Source organism: Cetorhinus maximus, chromosome 20 (genome assembly GCF_964194155.1).
Source record: "Cetorhinus maximus chromosome 20, sCetMax3.hap1.1, whole genome shotgun sequence".
Lineage (NCBI taxonomy): Eukaryota > Metazoa > Chordata > Chondrichthyes > Lamniformes > Cetorhinidae > Cetorhinus > Cetorhinus maximus.
This window is the reverse complement of record NC_135898.1, coordinates 73,707,036-73,721,408: the sequence shown is the minus strand read 5'-3', so window position 1 is coordinate 73,721,408 and position 14,373 is coordinate 73,707,036. Positions and strand designations below refer to the sequence as shown.

Below are 14,373 nucleotides of genomic sequence, written 5' to 3'. Positions count from 1 at the left end.
AGGATGATGAATGAAAATGGAGTTTGGAATCACCATGCATGAGATGCCACTCTGCTATTTACTCCCTTTTTGACCTCATGTCTGGAGGACATCCTAGCCCCTGTATGTTCAGGACATCTCTTCTCCTCTCCCCTTCCATCAAGATCTCAGAAAACCTGGTAGCCCTCTCTCTCCCAAGTTGTGCCATTTTGCACTGCCCCTGTTCAGATTACTTGTCCACAATTTCCAGCACATATTCCAGGCATAATGTCCCCTTTAAGAGGTACAGGTTAGCTTTAACCAGTGCAGGGTAGATTTAAACTCTTTCGAGTTATCAACAGTCACAGATTGCAACTCTTTCGAGTACAATCACAGTTCTTGGTTTCCGGGAGTGGGACATGAACCCACAACCCTCTGATTCAAAGGCGAGGGTGCTATGAACTGAGCCACAGCTGACACCAGGGTAGATTTAAGATGTACTAGGAAGTTATAAATTTTTTTTTTTGATTGCCCCTGCTGTTGTGTGCAGCTAATGGGCAACACAGTTAGCAATAGCTGCACATAACGATCATTCCAATGAGCAGGCAACAAAAATGTTGCATGCTGCTTGCATTTCAATCAACAGGTGTAGCTTATTCACGCATCTCAATCCCTCCACCATTTTTAGGGCCATCGGTTTAACCCAGCACTATAGTGAAAGAGTGACCTTATATATTACTGAAGAAACTTGAAATCCTATGATGTTGCTGCTGGCACCAGTCTTCTTAAAGGGGCAGTTTTTTGTGGACTTATGATTTGAACTACTCATGAGAGTGAAATCATTTAAAGACTGAGAGAAAGTACAAGTACTGAATTTGTTAGTCTGAGTAATCAGCGACCGCCAGTCTATATGGACTGGCCTAGAACCCTGTGCTTGAATCTCAGTGAGAGATTCTAATTTTTTAGTAGACTGGAATGTAGCTAATGTAACTCCTCTATTCAAGAAGGGAGGTAGGCAGAAAACAGGAAAATATTGGCGAGTTGGCTTGACGTCTGTTGTGGGGAAGGCGTTAGAGTCATTCATTAAAGAGATTATATCTGGGCAATTAGAAAAACTCAAGGTAATCGGGAGGAGTCAGCATGGTTTTATGAAAAGGAAATCATGTTTAACCAATTTATCAGAGTTATTTGAAGGAGTAACATGTGTGGTGGATAGAGGGGAGCCTGTAGATATACTGTACTTGGATTTCCAGAAAGCATTTGATAAGGTGCCACATCAAAGGTTATTGCAGAAAATAAAAGCTCATGGTGTATGAGGTAACATACTAGCCCAGATAGAAGATTGGCTGGCTGGCAGAGAACAGAGTATGAATAAATAGGTCTTTGTCGGAGTGGAGTCCTATAGGGTTCTGTGCTGGGGCCTCATCTTTTTACAATTTACTTCAATGACTTAGATGAGGGGAGTGAAGGCATGGTAGCTAGATCTTCCGGTCCCTCCGATGTGAACAGAGATTTCAATGGCTCACCATCCCTGCCACGGGGGCTGGGGCAGGGAGTGGTTGGCGGGGGGTGGGGAGGGGGTACTGTGGGGGGCTGGAAAATTCCAGCCAAGGAGCTTGCAGACGGATATAGATAAATTGAGTGAGTAGGCAAAAGTCTGGCAGATGGAGTATAATGTGGGAATGTGAAGTTGTTCAATTTGGTGGGAAAAATTAAAAATTAGAATATTACTTCAACAGAAAACAACTGTAGCATTCAGAGGTGCAGAGGGATCTAGGTGTTCTCATGCATGAGTCATAAAAAGTTAGTATGCAGGTACAGTGTGTAATCAAGAAGGCTAATGAAATGCTCTCCTTTATTACAAGAGGAATTGAACATAAAAGTAAGGGCGTTATGCCCTTCAGTTATACAGGGCATTGGTGAGACCGCATCTCGAATACTGTGTGTAGTTTTGGTCTCACTATTTAAGGAAGGATGTAAATGCATTGGAGGCAGTTCAGAGGAGGTTTACTAAATTAATACCTGGAATGAGTGGGTTGTCTTATGAGGATAGGTTGGACAGACTGGGCTTGTTTCCACTGGAGTTTTGAAGAGTGGGGGGTGACTTGATTGAAGTATATAAGATCCTGAACAGTTTCGACAAGGTGGATGTGGAAAGGATGTTTCCTTTTGTGAGTGAGCCCAGAGCTAGGACGCACTCTTTTAAAATTAGGGGTCAACTTATAGGACAGAGATGAGGAGAATTTTTTTCTCTCAGGGTTGTGTGACTTTGGAACTTACTGCCTCAGAGAACAGTGGAAGTTGGGTCACTGAGTATTTTTAAGGCAGAGGTAGATAGATTCTTGTTCGGCAGAGGAATCAAAGGTTATTGGGGGTAGATGGGAATGTGGCATTCAAAGCACAAACAGATCAGCCCTGATCTTATTGAATGGTGGAACAGGCTCAAGGGGCTGAATGGCCTACTTCTCCTATTCTGTATGTTTGTATGCTTAATGGTGTGCTTTTCTTAAAAGGTTAACCTTTTCTTTCTGAAACAGAAACTGTAAACAATAAGGACACAAGGAGACCTAAAGCAAAAGGAGGCGAAAGGAAAAACATTAAAATGGTAACTTATACAGGCTTATTAATTATAGACAATAATAAGTATGTAACTCTTTCATTCTGTGAATATTATGTAAAACACAATTTGGCATAACTATTTGTGAAGAAAATATCTTTTAATATCATTGTCCGTCACATGCCACTATAATAGTCCAAACTGTCAAAGGTAGAATCTCATTGATTCTATTCCTTTGAAACATTTAACACAAATGCCCATTTCTACACTAGTTAAAGACACCTATGTTGCTCAATATTGTACAGTATTTGTGCATGTTAACAGAGCATATATCTCTCTATCATTTTTAACATTAATGAATCTTCTTAATGCTGGATCATGATTACTTTAATAATGATTTCAATTATTATAATGTATAAAACTTACATTTTTTTGCTCATGCAGTTGGGTAACTGTTTGTGGTTTGAAGATTACTTTAAATGACTTTAAATTAGGCAACCAAATGTAACCAGTGCCTGACATATCTTTCTTCGAAGCACCTATAATGTGTTAAAATATTTTCTAAGGTGCATATTTCATTGAAAACTCATTAAAAGTACCTCCTTTACCTGTTATTCCTATGGCTGCTTTGGTGATAGATATTTTCTGTGTTAAGGTATCATGCAGTGTGACACAGAATAACTGCTATTTTATAGTAAAAATGTATCTCACTTTGATTGCACAGCCTGAGCACTAGGTTCTCTAAATGGCTCAGATGCTTTCTAAAAATGTTTTTCATCCACCTGTTACTGAAATTTCTATTATCAGAAATAAGGGGCTGAATTTTATGTGCCCCGGTAGGGGTGTTCCTTGCGGGGGTGGAGGGGCACATAAAATAGGGTGGGTGTCTATCTCACCGCCTTCCCGCCACCCCAGAGCTCATCCCCATAATGGGTGGGGGGGAGTGGGCAGGTGCCAAAATCAGCAGCCTGCCCACCATATTAAAATGATCAATTAAGGGTCAATGAGACTTGTTATCAAGCCTGTTGACCCTAATAACACTGCCCACGCCATAATACATTTGACATGGGCATCAGGGCAGGAGCAGGAAGCCCGATTTTTAACCTCAAATGGTTAAAGGGCGGGAAGGAAGCGAGGGTCACTCTTCACAGGCTTCCCTTTGCCAATTGCGAGGTGGGCCCTCTTGGCCTGAACCCTACCACTGCCCCCCAACTTTGTTCCTACCCATTCCCTCTCTTAATTCCACCTTCTCCACTCTCACTGCCCCTGTCCCTAATGCTCCCTAACCCTCCTGACCCAAGACCCGAGACATACCTGCTCCAGGGATCCAAGGCCTTAGGCTCCTCACTTCAGCTGCAGTCCTGGCAGCTGCCATTGAGGCCTTCCTGGTGCTACCGGGACTGATGGAGCTACCAGTCAGTTGGATTGACTGGCAGCTCCAGAGGGCAGGACTTCCGCCCCTCAAGTCCCACTCAGCCCTGGTTAATTCGCTCCGCTGCTTTTTTTGCTCTGGGGCTGCTTGGCATGAAGTCAGTCAGCTTCATGCCAACGTGGTTTCTAAGGTAAAAACAGAATTACCTGGAAAAACTCAGCAGGTCTGGCAGCATCGGTGGAGAAGAAATCAGTTAACGTTTCGAGTCCTCATGACCCTGCAGTCTCTCCACCCCCATATTATTCAGCCCAAGGTTTTAAATAAAATAAAAATATTCAAGTAATTAAAGATTTATTAACAACACAATTAAATACATCCACTGATTTGTCTGGTATCTTTTAATGCATTTGTTGAAGTCTTTACTTGTAGGCCTTAGCCTCTCTAAAAAATGTGGGCTTAGATTAGATATCTTTGCCTAGATTTGTGCCATTGATCTGAATTTGGATTATGCAGACTATGTTTGTGCATGCTACTTTTTTAGAATGCATCAGTTCTGTTCATGTACTGGTACAATATTTTTATTGAGCTGGTTGTACTTTCTACTCAGCAGCTTTTGTTCGAGTAATTTTGAAATAATAGAGAATAAAATTCAAAAGCTTTCAGTTAAAATTTATTGTAAGAGTTTTAAAAAAAACATTGAGGCTGTTTGTAAGGAAGAGTAAGGATGAGAGCAACAAAGACACATGAGATTTTTGCATTGTGGGGGTAGACTTACAGTGTGCATTTTCCCCACCCACCCTGCAAAAATACCCAAGAAACCCAGGAACAATCTAGATGGACATCCAGAAAGAATGGGATCAGGGCACTGTATTGGATGCCACTTAGAAACTTCAATGACACACCAATCTACAGAAGCCCTGAGTGGTGTATACCACTGCCGCTCTTACTCTCTGCCAACCCAGTGTACCCCAATAATGCTAATCCAGGACTCGACTGAAGGTCTAAGTGTGGGAACTCCCAATTTAGAGAGTTCCTGTCCTTCCTTGTAGGGCCAGTGCCACCTGGAAATAGTGGCTGAAGGCCAGGACTTGCGAAATCCATTTTCTAACTAAGCTTCTAACCACCATTACAGTCGACTCCCACCAAAGTTACAGCAAATTCCGTGAGATGTAGGTACTATTGCCTACTTTAAATCAGGGGATATAAAACACTAATGTAGTTAATAATACTTGAAACAAGTTTTTAATTGCTAAATGTTACTGAATATAATAGTCTGAGTGATAGTTTGTGATAGTTTCAGTGTGCCACTTGTTTTCCTTTGAATTACAGGTACCAATTGATCGTGTTTTACCATCAGGCTGTTTTCCAGTGAATACTCACAATTTCAAATGTATCCTTTTGATGATTAAGGATTCTTTGAAAGTATCAATTCTAACCAGTTAAATAATTTATATGATTTGATTAGAAGGATTATCAAAATATGTTGTGAAAAAGTAACTCTGCTATTATCATGAATAGTAATAGGCTTGTTGTCCTTTATAAATCATATTTTGAATGTATTTATTGTCACAACAATTTAAATGTAGCTTTACTGCAATTTATTATGATGACATTGATTAAGAGTCAGCCATTGCTAAGATATAGGCATAAAGACTGCAATCCCAATTTAAAGGCTGGAAATTTCAACGTTTTCCTCTTCTGTAAATCACTCAGAGATCTCATGATACTTTAATTAAAAGTGGAAGTCCAACTGGATATAGATAATTTGATATTGGAATATCAAAATCAGGGTTCTCCATAAGATGTGCCTAACTCTCAAGGTTACTGGTAAACTATCAGTACAAAACACTGCTATTCAGTTTCCTTTCAGGTACAATCAGATCAGCTATCATCTTATTAAACAGCTAAGCAGGCTTGGGTGACCGAATGGTCTATTCCTGCTCCGTCTTATGATAAAACATTTATTCGCACATCGGGTTGTTATGACTTGCATTATCTGAAAAGGTGGTGGAAGCAGATTCAATAGTAACTTTCAAAAAGGTAATTGGATAAATAATTGAAGGAATTAAATGTTTCCAAGGCTATGAGGAAATATTGGGGGAATGAACGAGTTGGATAGGTCTACCGAAGACCCTGAAGGACTGAATGGTATCCTTCTGTGCTTTATTATTCTCTGATTCCATGCCATAAACCATGCATTTTAAATGTTTAATACCTTGGCACAGATTTTTGTCTTGGGCTGAGGAGACACAAGTCAGGCCCATTCCTAACTTCCAAAACCTAAGTCCACCTCTGAACCTCATTCCTGCCATATTTTTGTTTTGAATTTTGAGATTTGGGTTTTTTTAACTTCCAACAACAGGGTAATTTTTTTTCAAAGGTAAGTTTAAACATTTCATTTAAATTTCAATCCAAAACACAACAAGAGAGTTTCCCAGCATATTTTTCTATAGTTATGGGTATCTTATGCCACTTTTCCTAAGGGAAAAAGTACTTTAATGCATCACAATACTTAAACAATGCTGGTCAATGTAATGGTCAATTTATCTTTACAGGACAGAGCCCTATGATGAATTACTGCAGTTACAATACATCTACATTACATTACAGTATCTAATAGTGACATTTGAAGTTGTCAAAGCCTTTAACATTCACCTGTTAGAATGTTCCTGTCTCCTCAGCAGTGGTTACGAACTCTCCAATGCGGCAGGTTTTTAGGGCTCCTAAAGCCCGCACCAGCACACAAAAATAGCGTGGCATGGGGGTGGAAATTCAAATATCCTATAGGACTTACAATGGCATTTCCATCTTCAGAAGAAGTGCAGACATGGTCACAATCCAAGGCATTCCCAACCCGCAAAAAGGCCACACAAAAATATTGTAGGGTCAGGAAGGTACTTAAAATTTTAAATTAGTGCAAAAAATTTTAAGTTTTCTCATTCCCGAACCCATTCCTGCCTCCATAACCAGATAAAAATATGACCTTGGTCATTGTTTAGTTAATTAATGATGTTGAAGTGGCTTGGTCAAAATCCTGGAAATTTCTCCCGAACAGCACTGTTGGGAGTACTTTTATCACATGGACTCCAGTATTCAAAGAGGTGGCTCACCTCCACCTTCTGCAAGGACAATTAGGAATAATCAATAAGTGCTGGCCTTGAATGAATCCCATGAATTAGAAAAAGCAAAATATGCAAATACAAGATGCTGCTGAAAAATGATCAAAAGCAGGAATCCTGGTTGATTTCATTTTACTGTCTCAGCAAAGGAATGTTGACACCAACTGCATTTAGTTAATTAATGACATTTTAAGGATTTTTTTACCTCGTCAACTCATAATACTTTAGTTAAAAGTGACTTATTTATCCTCTTTTTCATGCCTTTCCTCAGATTTGATTTAGGCTGCAAAAAAAATACAATCATTATTAATTCAGTTGTTTCCTTTTACCCGATTGTTCTAGGGTTGATGAAAGTCAAATTTACTTCTAACACTTTAGATAATGCAGATTCTATTTGCCATGGGCTACGAAAAATAGCAATCCAAAGAAGAGCGAAAGTGTTTCCTGTATTGTTTTTCCCCGACTGTTGATAATTTTTGCATTTCAAATTATATAATTACCAAAATACAATCAAACACTGCAACACCAATTTTACAAGTTCTCACTACTGACATAGAACCTGAGTGTGAGTAGTGCTGGGAGCACAATGCCAATGATCTTGCCAGCAATAATAGATATATGCTGTTGGGTGGCATTACAAATGGGTCTCCTTATAAGTAAACCCCTGTTTGACCTTAATTGGACTTGTCAGATGTTGTAGATCCTTATGATGAAACTAGTGACTCAGGTAAGAGAATATAAATGCGTCTTCACATTTTAATATTGAATGTTAAGTTTTAAAGCAAAACTAGAATCCTACGTTTGATCACATTCCCTGTAATTTTGATTTCCCTGCATAAATATGTTAAATAAAGTAGTGTATCTTATTAGTAGTTGATATCCCTTGGTATTGCTTGTGGGCTGTCTGATGAAACACAGTTTAGACGTTTAACTGCTAATTTGGCCTGTGCGTTTAAAGTACTGCTCAGGTGCTCCTTTAGAACTAATATAACTATGTACTAGAATTAATTAAAGGTCAATTAATGTTGGAATTTTTTGAGATAGTTCTTATTACCTTAAGGTCATTTGCAGATGTATATTTCTAAAATTATTTAATTGGAATTTGATTGCTTTTTATACGAAGTGTAATGCCTAGAGCATGGTGACTGAAGTGTTAAGAATCAGTGCTAGACATAATTCATATAAAGAGAATCTAGAAGTGTTATGAAGAATGGCCTTTCATTCAAATTAAAACCCACCTACAAAATCCATTGCATCACTAAAGAAATCTTGTGTTTTCCACGTAAAAGATTTGCATGTCTGCACTAATCAAATTGAGTACTACTATCTGAAAATTATTAAATGCATTATATAAAAAGCAGATAGAATTGAACTATACTCAGCTAATTTGCTTGTATTTTTTCTAGGAATGTTCAGCCCTCTGAAAGTCATGACAGAAATTATAGAAAAATACACTTCACAGTTCACAGCACATTGGGATGGAGTTATGGGCAATGAGTATGTCCCAAGGTGTGTTTAGTCTTTTAATGTTTTTTGAATTTTGTCAAAATATGCAATAATGAAATAAATGCCCCAAAGGAATGCTCAATTACACCTTCAGTTCTACTCTGTTGATAGTTACTGTACATGTTATTTGCCTTTATAGTTGGTATTGCATTTGGTGTAACTTAATGGCTGCAAAAAAGACATACTTTTATCGCATGAAATTAAATCAACAAATATAAGGAAGAAAAGGAAAAACAATTTTAAAAAAAAACATTATATAATATCTGTGATTTGGCAGAACATCCCAATGAGTTTTATGCACAGGTTTGAACAGTTTTTTATTCATTCATGGGCTGTAGGCATCACTGGCTAGTCCAGCATTTATTACCATCCCTAATTGCCCTTGAGAAGGTTGTGGTGAGCTGCTTTCTTGAACTGCTACAGTCCATGTGGTATAGGTACACCCACAATGCTGTTAGGGAGTGAGCTCAAGGATTTTGACCCAGCAACAGTGAAGGAACGGCAATATATTTCCAAGTCAGGATAGTGCGTAGCTTGGAGGGGAACGTCCAGGTGGTGATGTTTCCAAGTGTCTGCTGTCCTTGTCTTTCTAGTTGGTAATGGTTGTGGGCTTGGAAGGTGCTGTCTAAGGAGCCTTGGTAAGTTCCTGCAGTGCAACTTGTAGATGGTACACACTGCTGCCACTGTACGTTGGTGGTGGAGGGAGTGAATATTTGTGGATGGGGTGCCAATCAAGCGGGCTGCTTTGTCCTGGATGGTGTTGAGCTTCTTGAACATTGCTGGAGCTGCACTCATCCAGGCAAATGGAGAGTATTCCATCACACTCCTGACTTGTGCTTGTAGATGGTGGACAGGCTTTAGGGAGTCAGGAAGTGAGTTACTTGCCACAGGATTCCTAGCCTCTGACCTGCTCTTGTAGCCACAGTAATTATGTGGCTGGTCTAGTGCAGTTTCTGGTCAATAGTAACCCCAAGGATGTTGATAGTGTGGAATTCAGCGATGATAATGTTGTTGAATGTCAAGGGGCGATGGTTATATTCTCTCTTGTTGGATATGGTCATTTCCTGGCACTTGTGTGGCGTGAATGTTACTTGCCAACCCAAGCCTGTTAATTGTCCAAGGCACGCTGCATTTGGGCATGGACTGCTTCAGTATCTGAGGAGTCACAAATGATGCTGAACACTGTGCAAATATCAGTGAACATCCCCACTTCTGACCTTAGATGGAAGAAAGGTCATTGATGAGGCAGCTGAAGATGGTGGGCCAGTTTACAAGAGATGCAAAAGGAGTTAGGGAGTTATTACCAAAAGTAAGGTGCAAGAACTGGGTTTTGAAAAGGGTTTTGAATGTAGGGAGAAATGCAACTAATTTTTGAAGAGGTTTCCAAATTATGTCGTGTTGCTGTAAAAAAAGAGACATGTCGAAGTTTTTCGTCTTTACTCATCAGGACACTTATCATCTTATCGTTCATCTTGCACTCATCAGGGAAATGCCTTGACAATCAGGGTCAAGCTGCCTGGTTTAAATATCAAACAATATGAGTTAAATGTCAGTCACCATCACTAGTGCATTCTCCATGGCAACACCCCAACTAATCAGAGTCCACTTGCCAACCATTCACACACTCTTCTCAAACAGTATAAATTGTTGCTTTCTCCTTATATTGGTATTCTTGCGAAGTGTCCTGCTAAGTGCAAGATGAAAAGCTTTGACATGTCTCTTTTTTCAGCAATACTCAAGTTCTGTACTACCGAACGACCATTACAGGAATGGGATGAGGGTGTGTATAGGGGTGGTTGTGTAGCAGACCCAAAATAGAAGAAAGGAGCTTGTAAATTGGATTGTGCTGCTAAAGTAAATTGAAGAGGTAGGTAAGAGGCACTAAGCAATTTGAAGGCAAGAATTAAGATTATGAAATCAATATTCCGGATTTTGGAAAATCGAGGTCAGTAAAATGAGGTGATGATTGAGCAGGAATTAAATTGGTATATCGAGGGGCATTGGAGTTCTGGATGAGAAAATTTGTGTGGATGAGGCAGACATAGAGAAAATTAACTTGGAGATGGCAAAAGCATAGAAGAGAATTTCAGCAGCAGAGGTAGTGAGATAGGAAGAGAGGCAGGCAATGTAACAATGGCCGAAATTGGCAGGCTTGATGAGAAGCCAAAAACTCAACTCAAGTTCTAACAGGAAAACAACCTGCACACTGTTCGATTCAGTCAAAAATAGGAAAGTGAATAGAATTTGAGGCTAGGTTTCTGACAGGAATGGAACTGAATAGCTTCAGTTTTGCCAGTGTTCAGCTTGTGAAATTCTTCCTCATTCACAATGTCAGATAGAAAATTACACAGAAAAGCAATATTTGTGGAGTTGAGGGTGAAGGGCGAAACTCAAAGTAATTGGCATATATATGTAAACAGATCACATGCTTATGTATAACCTCTGGCTGCACAGATGTGCAGAAGAGGAATATTAGAAGGCTAGGATGCAAGCTAGGGATGACCCATTTGATCATAGAACAAGAAGCATTATGGGTGATGCATTGGTTATGTTAGAACAGAAGGAATGAAATTGATAGAGTGGCACCACAGAGGCTGAATAGATGATATGATAGTATTTAAGACATTGGAGAATCCCAGGCGAGGTTGTAGCCTTCAAGTAAAAACTTTAATGAAAGAATTTAAAGACACAAAAATAATTAAATTAATGAATTTGATCATATTTTGCAATACACAATTTTTAAAGATATTTAAACTCTAATTTTAGTCAATATAAATGAAGAAAAAATTGGCAGTGAAGCATATTTTCAGAAACTGATTTTTGGAACCTCCTGGCCAGGTAAAACACTTAGGGCGGTATTTTCCATACCCGCCCGCCGCCGGGATCTTCTGGTGTCACCGCAAGTCAATGGACTTCTGGCTGGGACGCCACCTCTACCGCGGCGGGTCCACCCGCCACAGGGCTGAAAAATTCCGGCCCTAGAGTAGCAAGTTTACATCTTTAGGGACCCCTAGTTGAAACATAGTAGAAGAATATTATGTTCATAGGTCAAAGTTGGCACTAAGATGGACAAAGATTTCCATTTCTAAATGGGGGAATTCCCTTTTTACCGCTGTCTCCATTCCTATAAAATCTGGTGATCAAATGGACTTCTTGAATTTCTAAGGAGAAATGTAGATCTTGACTTATGACTTTTTCAGTAATAATTTTGCTACAAATTTGAAGTGTCTATTGGTGAACATATTAGCATTGGATTATATTTATTATCCTCCAAAATTTGACAGATGCTTCATTACTGAAATACAGTAAATAACTGCTTTAAAGAATTGTATTATCTGAATTCCTGCTTACCCTGAGCTTCCAAATTACATACTTGCATAATCAACAATACGTCCTTTCTTCTTTCATAGTCATGCAAATTGGGAAGAACTGATGAAAAGCTGCAGTGCATTTATCTTTTATGGAACAGAGCGTTTTCTTGCGAACTTATTGCCATCAAAACTTATTTCCATGAATCTTCCAGGTATAGTATGTCCTATTATGATTTTAATTACTTAAAATTCCTCTCTTATTAGCAGTTGTACAAAAAAATCTACATGTCGCATTTATAAGAATGCTCTAAAATATGTTCAATGTAAATCTTTTACAAGAAGTTCTAGTTGTGTCATGTGATCTCCTTCCAATGGCTTTGTAACAAAGAAATTACAAGGGACAAAGATCTATCTTATGTTTGTTAGTTTTAATTCTGGCAGCACATGTCAGGCTCCATAAAGCAGAAGGCTCATATATTCTGCGTGTAACACCTAATCCCAAAAGGTGCACTTTGGAACAATGGACCATGTATCAAGGAAAGAAGAGGTTTAATAAATTTACCTCAGGGAACTGTTTCAAGAAACTGTAAAAAGCTATATGAGTGCTTCTGGTCCTCCTGTATAAGTATTGTGCTGTTTAAAATAGTACCAGTATCTTTTGGCTTTTGTTGATCATTTTATTTGTAAATAAACCTGGAATAGTAGTTTAACCTGTACAAAATGGGATGAACCTAATTGGCCAGCCATGGTGGGGACCTTGGGAGGACGCTGTGTACAATAATCCATGTATGCGTTTTTCTGAAAATACTTGAAAACATTTCAGCCTCATCTTTTGTACTCGAAGTGGCCTAGAAGCATTTGCACTTCACTACCGATCATAAAGAGTGCTATAATTTTCCGACTCCTCAAGCTGCATTGATTTTGCCGCTTTGCACTATAACATGTACATGATTCCTTGTGACCAAAATTTTCAGACCTTTTTGTCTTTAGCATTCATCTCTGCTCAATGGACCATCATGACACTAAGGGAGGTGTCAGCTGTGGCTCAGTTCATAGCACCCTCGCCTTTGAATCAGAGGGTTGTGGGTTCATGTCCCACTCCCGGAAACCAAGAACTGTGATTGTACTCAAAAGAGTTGCAATCTGTGACTGTTGATAACTCGAAAAGAGTATCATGACACTAAGCCAAGGCATATGTTCATCATTACCCTCATGCAGTTCAGATTTTTTCATGACCTCCTTCCCAAAACCTCATAGCTGGAAACAACCCACGAGTACAGAAGTGAGCATCCAGAACATAATCTAGTGCAAAGCATATTGGGCAGAAAGGGCATGTAATTAGATGGGATGGAGACGTACCGGAACCCTGTCACCTTCCACCTTCGCCTGAATTAAGGTCTGGGTGGGAAGGCCCATGATTGACTTTCCTAGCCCATTGCCTATCAAGGAGCCTTAAGTGTGCAATTAATTACCAATTAAGGGCATCATCCTGCCGCCTCTGGTATTAACCAAGTGGTGGGCTTGTCACCATATGCATGCACGGCAGCTAAAACCAGGCAGGCAGCTTGTCACCTCCTGGTGGGGGGAGTGGGTGGGGTGGGGGTGGTTGGGGTCCCTTGACTGAAGACACTTAGTGCCTGATCGAGGACTGGACATTGGGAAGCTCCCTTGCTCTTGCTGCCAATCCCCCTGTATCCCTGTCCCCGGGACCCCCATCCCGCAACCCCTCCAACATAGCTTACCTGCAGACTTGGTTGCTTTGCAATCCTTGAATTCTGGTGCCTTTCCTTCTGGCAGCAGCCATGACCCAGTAGTGCTGCTGAGCACATGAGGCAAGCAGCTCTCGTTAGGCGAGACCTCTGTTCCTGGGGTCTTGATTCCAGGGAAGGCCCAGTGCTGGCCTTGCCACTGCCTGATTGTCTTGTGGTTCAGCAGGTCTCCCTGGAAATAGGCAGCCAGGGTCTCTTGCTGGCTTTCTAGCTGGCAGGTGAGACCTCTGATGCCTCAATAAGATTTTGCCCATTATTCCAAATCTTCGACGTTACACGATAAAATGTCATCTAGTGTGATCCCAAGTGCAAATATGTGGATTTACTTGAGCACCTGCAGGTGTTCCTACATTATGCTATCCCAACGCATGTAGCTGAAGTAGAGACAGGTTGCTTGCCTTTCTGCTCCATTGCTTTGGATGACTGTGTTATACATTCTCTGGGTGCCTGAGGCTGAGAGAGTCCCGGAACACAGGGGACCACCTGCCACCTGTATCTATGCGGGGGGTGCCTCCGTCATTGCAGCTTGATGAAACGTTGGTGTCAAAAGGGCCGAGGCGCCGCCATTAACACCAAGTGTACTTTGAGAAGAGACCCATGGGCTTCAGGCAGTTGTTTCACCATCCTTGCGAGGTCCACCCATCCTTCCCTGCTTACCTGAAGCGTTGAGCACCTGGCAATGGGCCCAGGTGTCTTGGGCGCTACCTACAGGCCCAGCACTCCACAGAGCTCTTGGATGAGGTAGTAGTGTGCAGGTCATTGGGCACCTCAAGTATCCATT

The 14,373-nt window shown here is 40.4% G+C and overlaps 1 protein-coding gene across 1 annotated transcript in view; it reads left to right on the top strand.

Annotated features, from left to right (window-relative positions):
- Positions 1–8,525, top strand: part of cfap46 (cilia and flagella associated protein 46) — a 229,251-nt gene extending 220,726 nt beyond the window's left edge. The window contains exons 50-53 of the mRNA XM_078565203.1: positions 2,484–2,563; positions 5,217–5,277; positions 7,698–7,733; positions 8,413–8,525. Coding sequence (XP_078421329.1) covers positions 2,484–2,563; positions 5,217–5,277; positions 7,698–7,733; positions 8,413–8,525 — 290 coding nt within the window. The remainder of the gene's footprint in view (positions 1–2,483; positions 2,564–5,216; positions 5,278–7,697; positions 7,734–8,412) is intronic.
- The last annotated feature ends 5,848 nt before the right edge of the window (positions 8,526–14,373 follow it).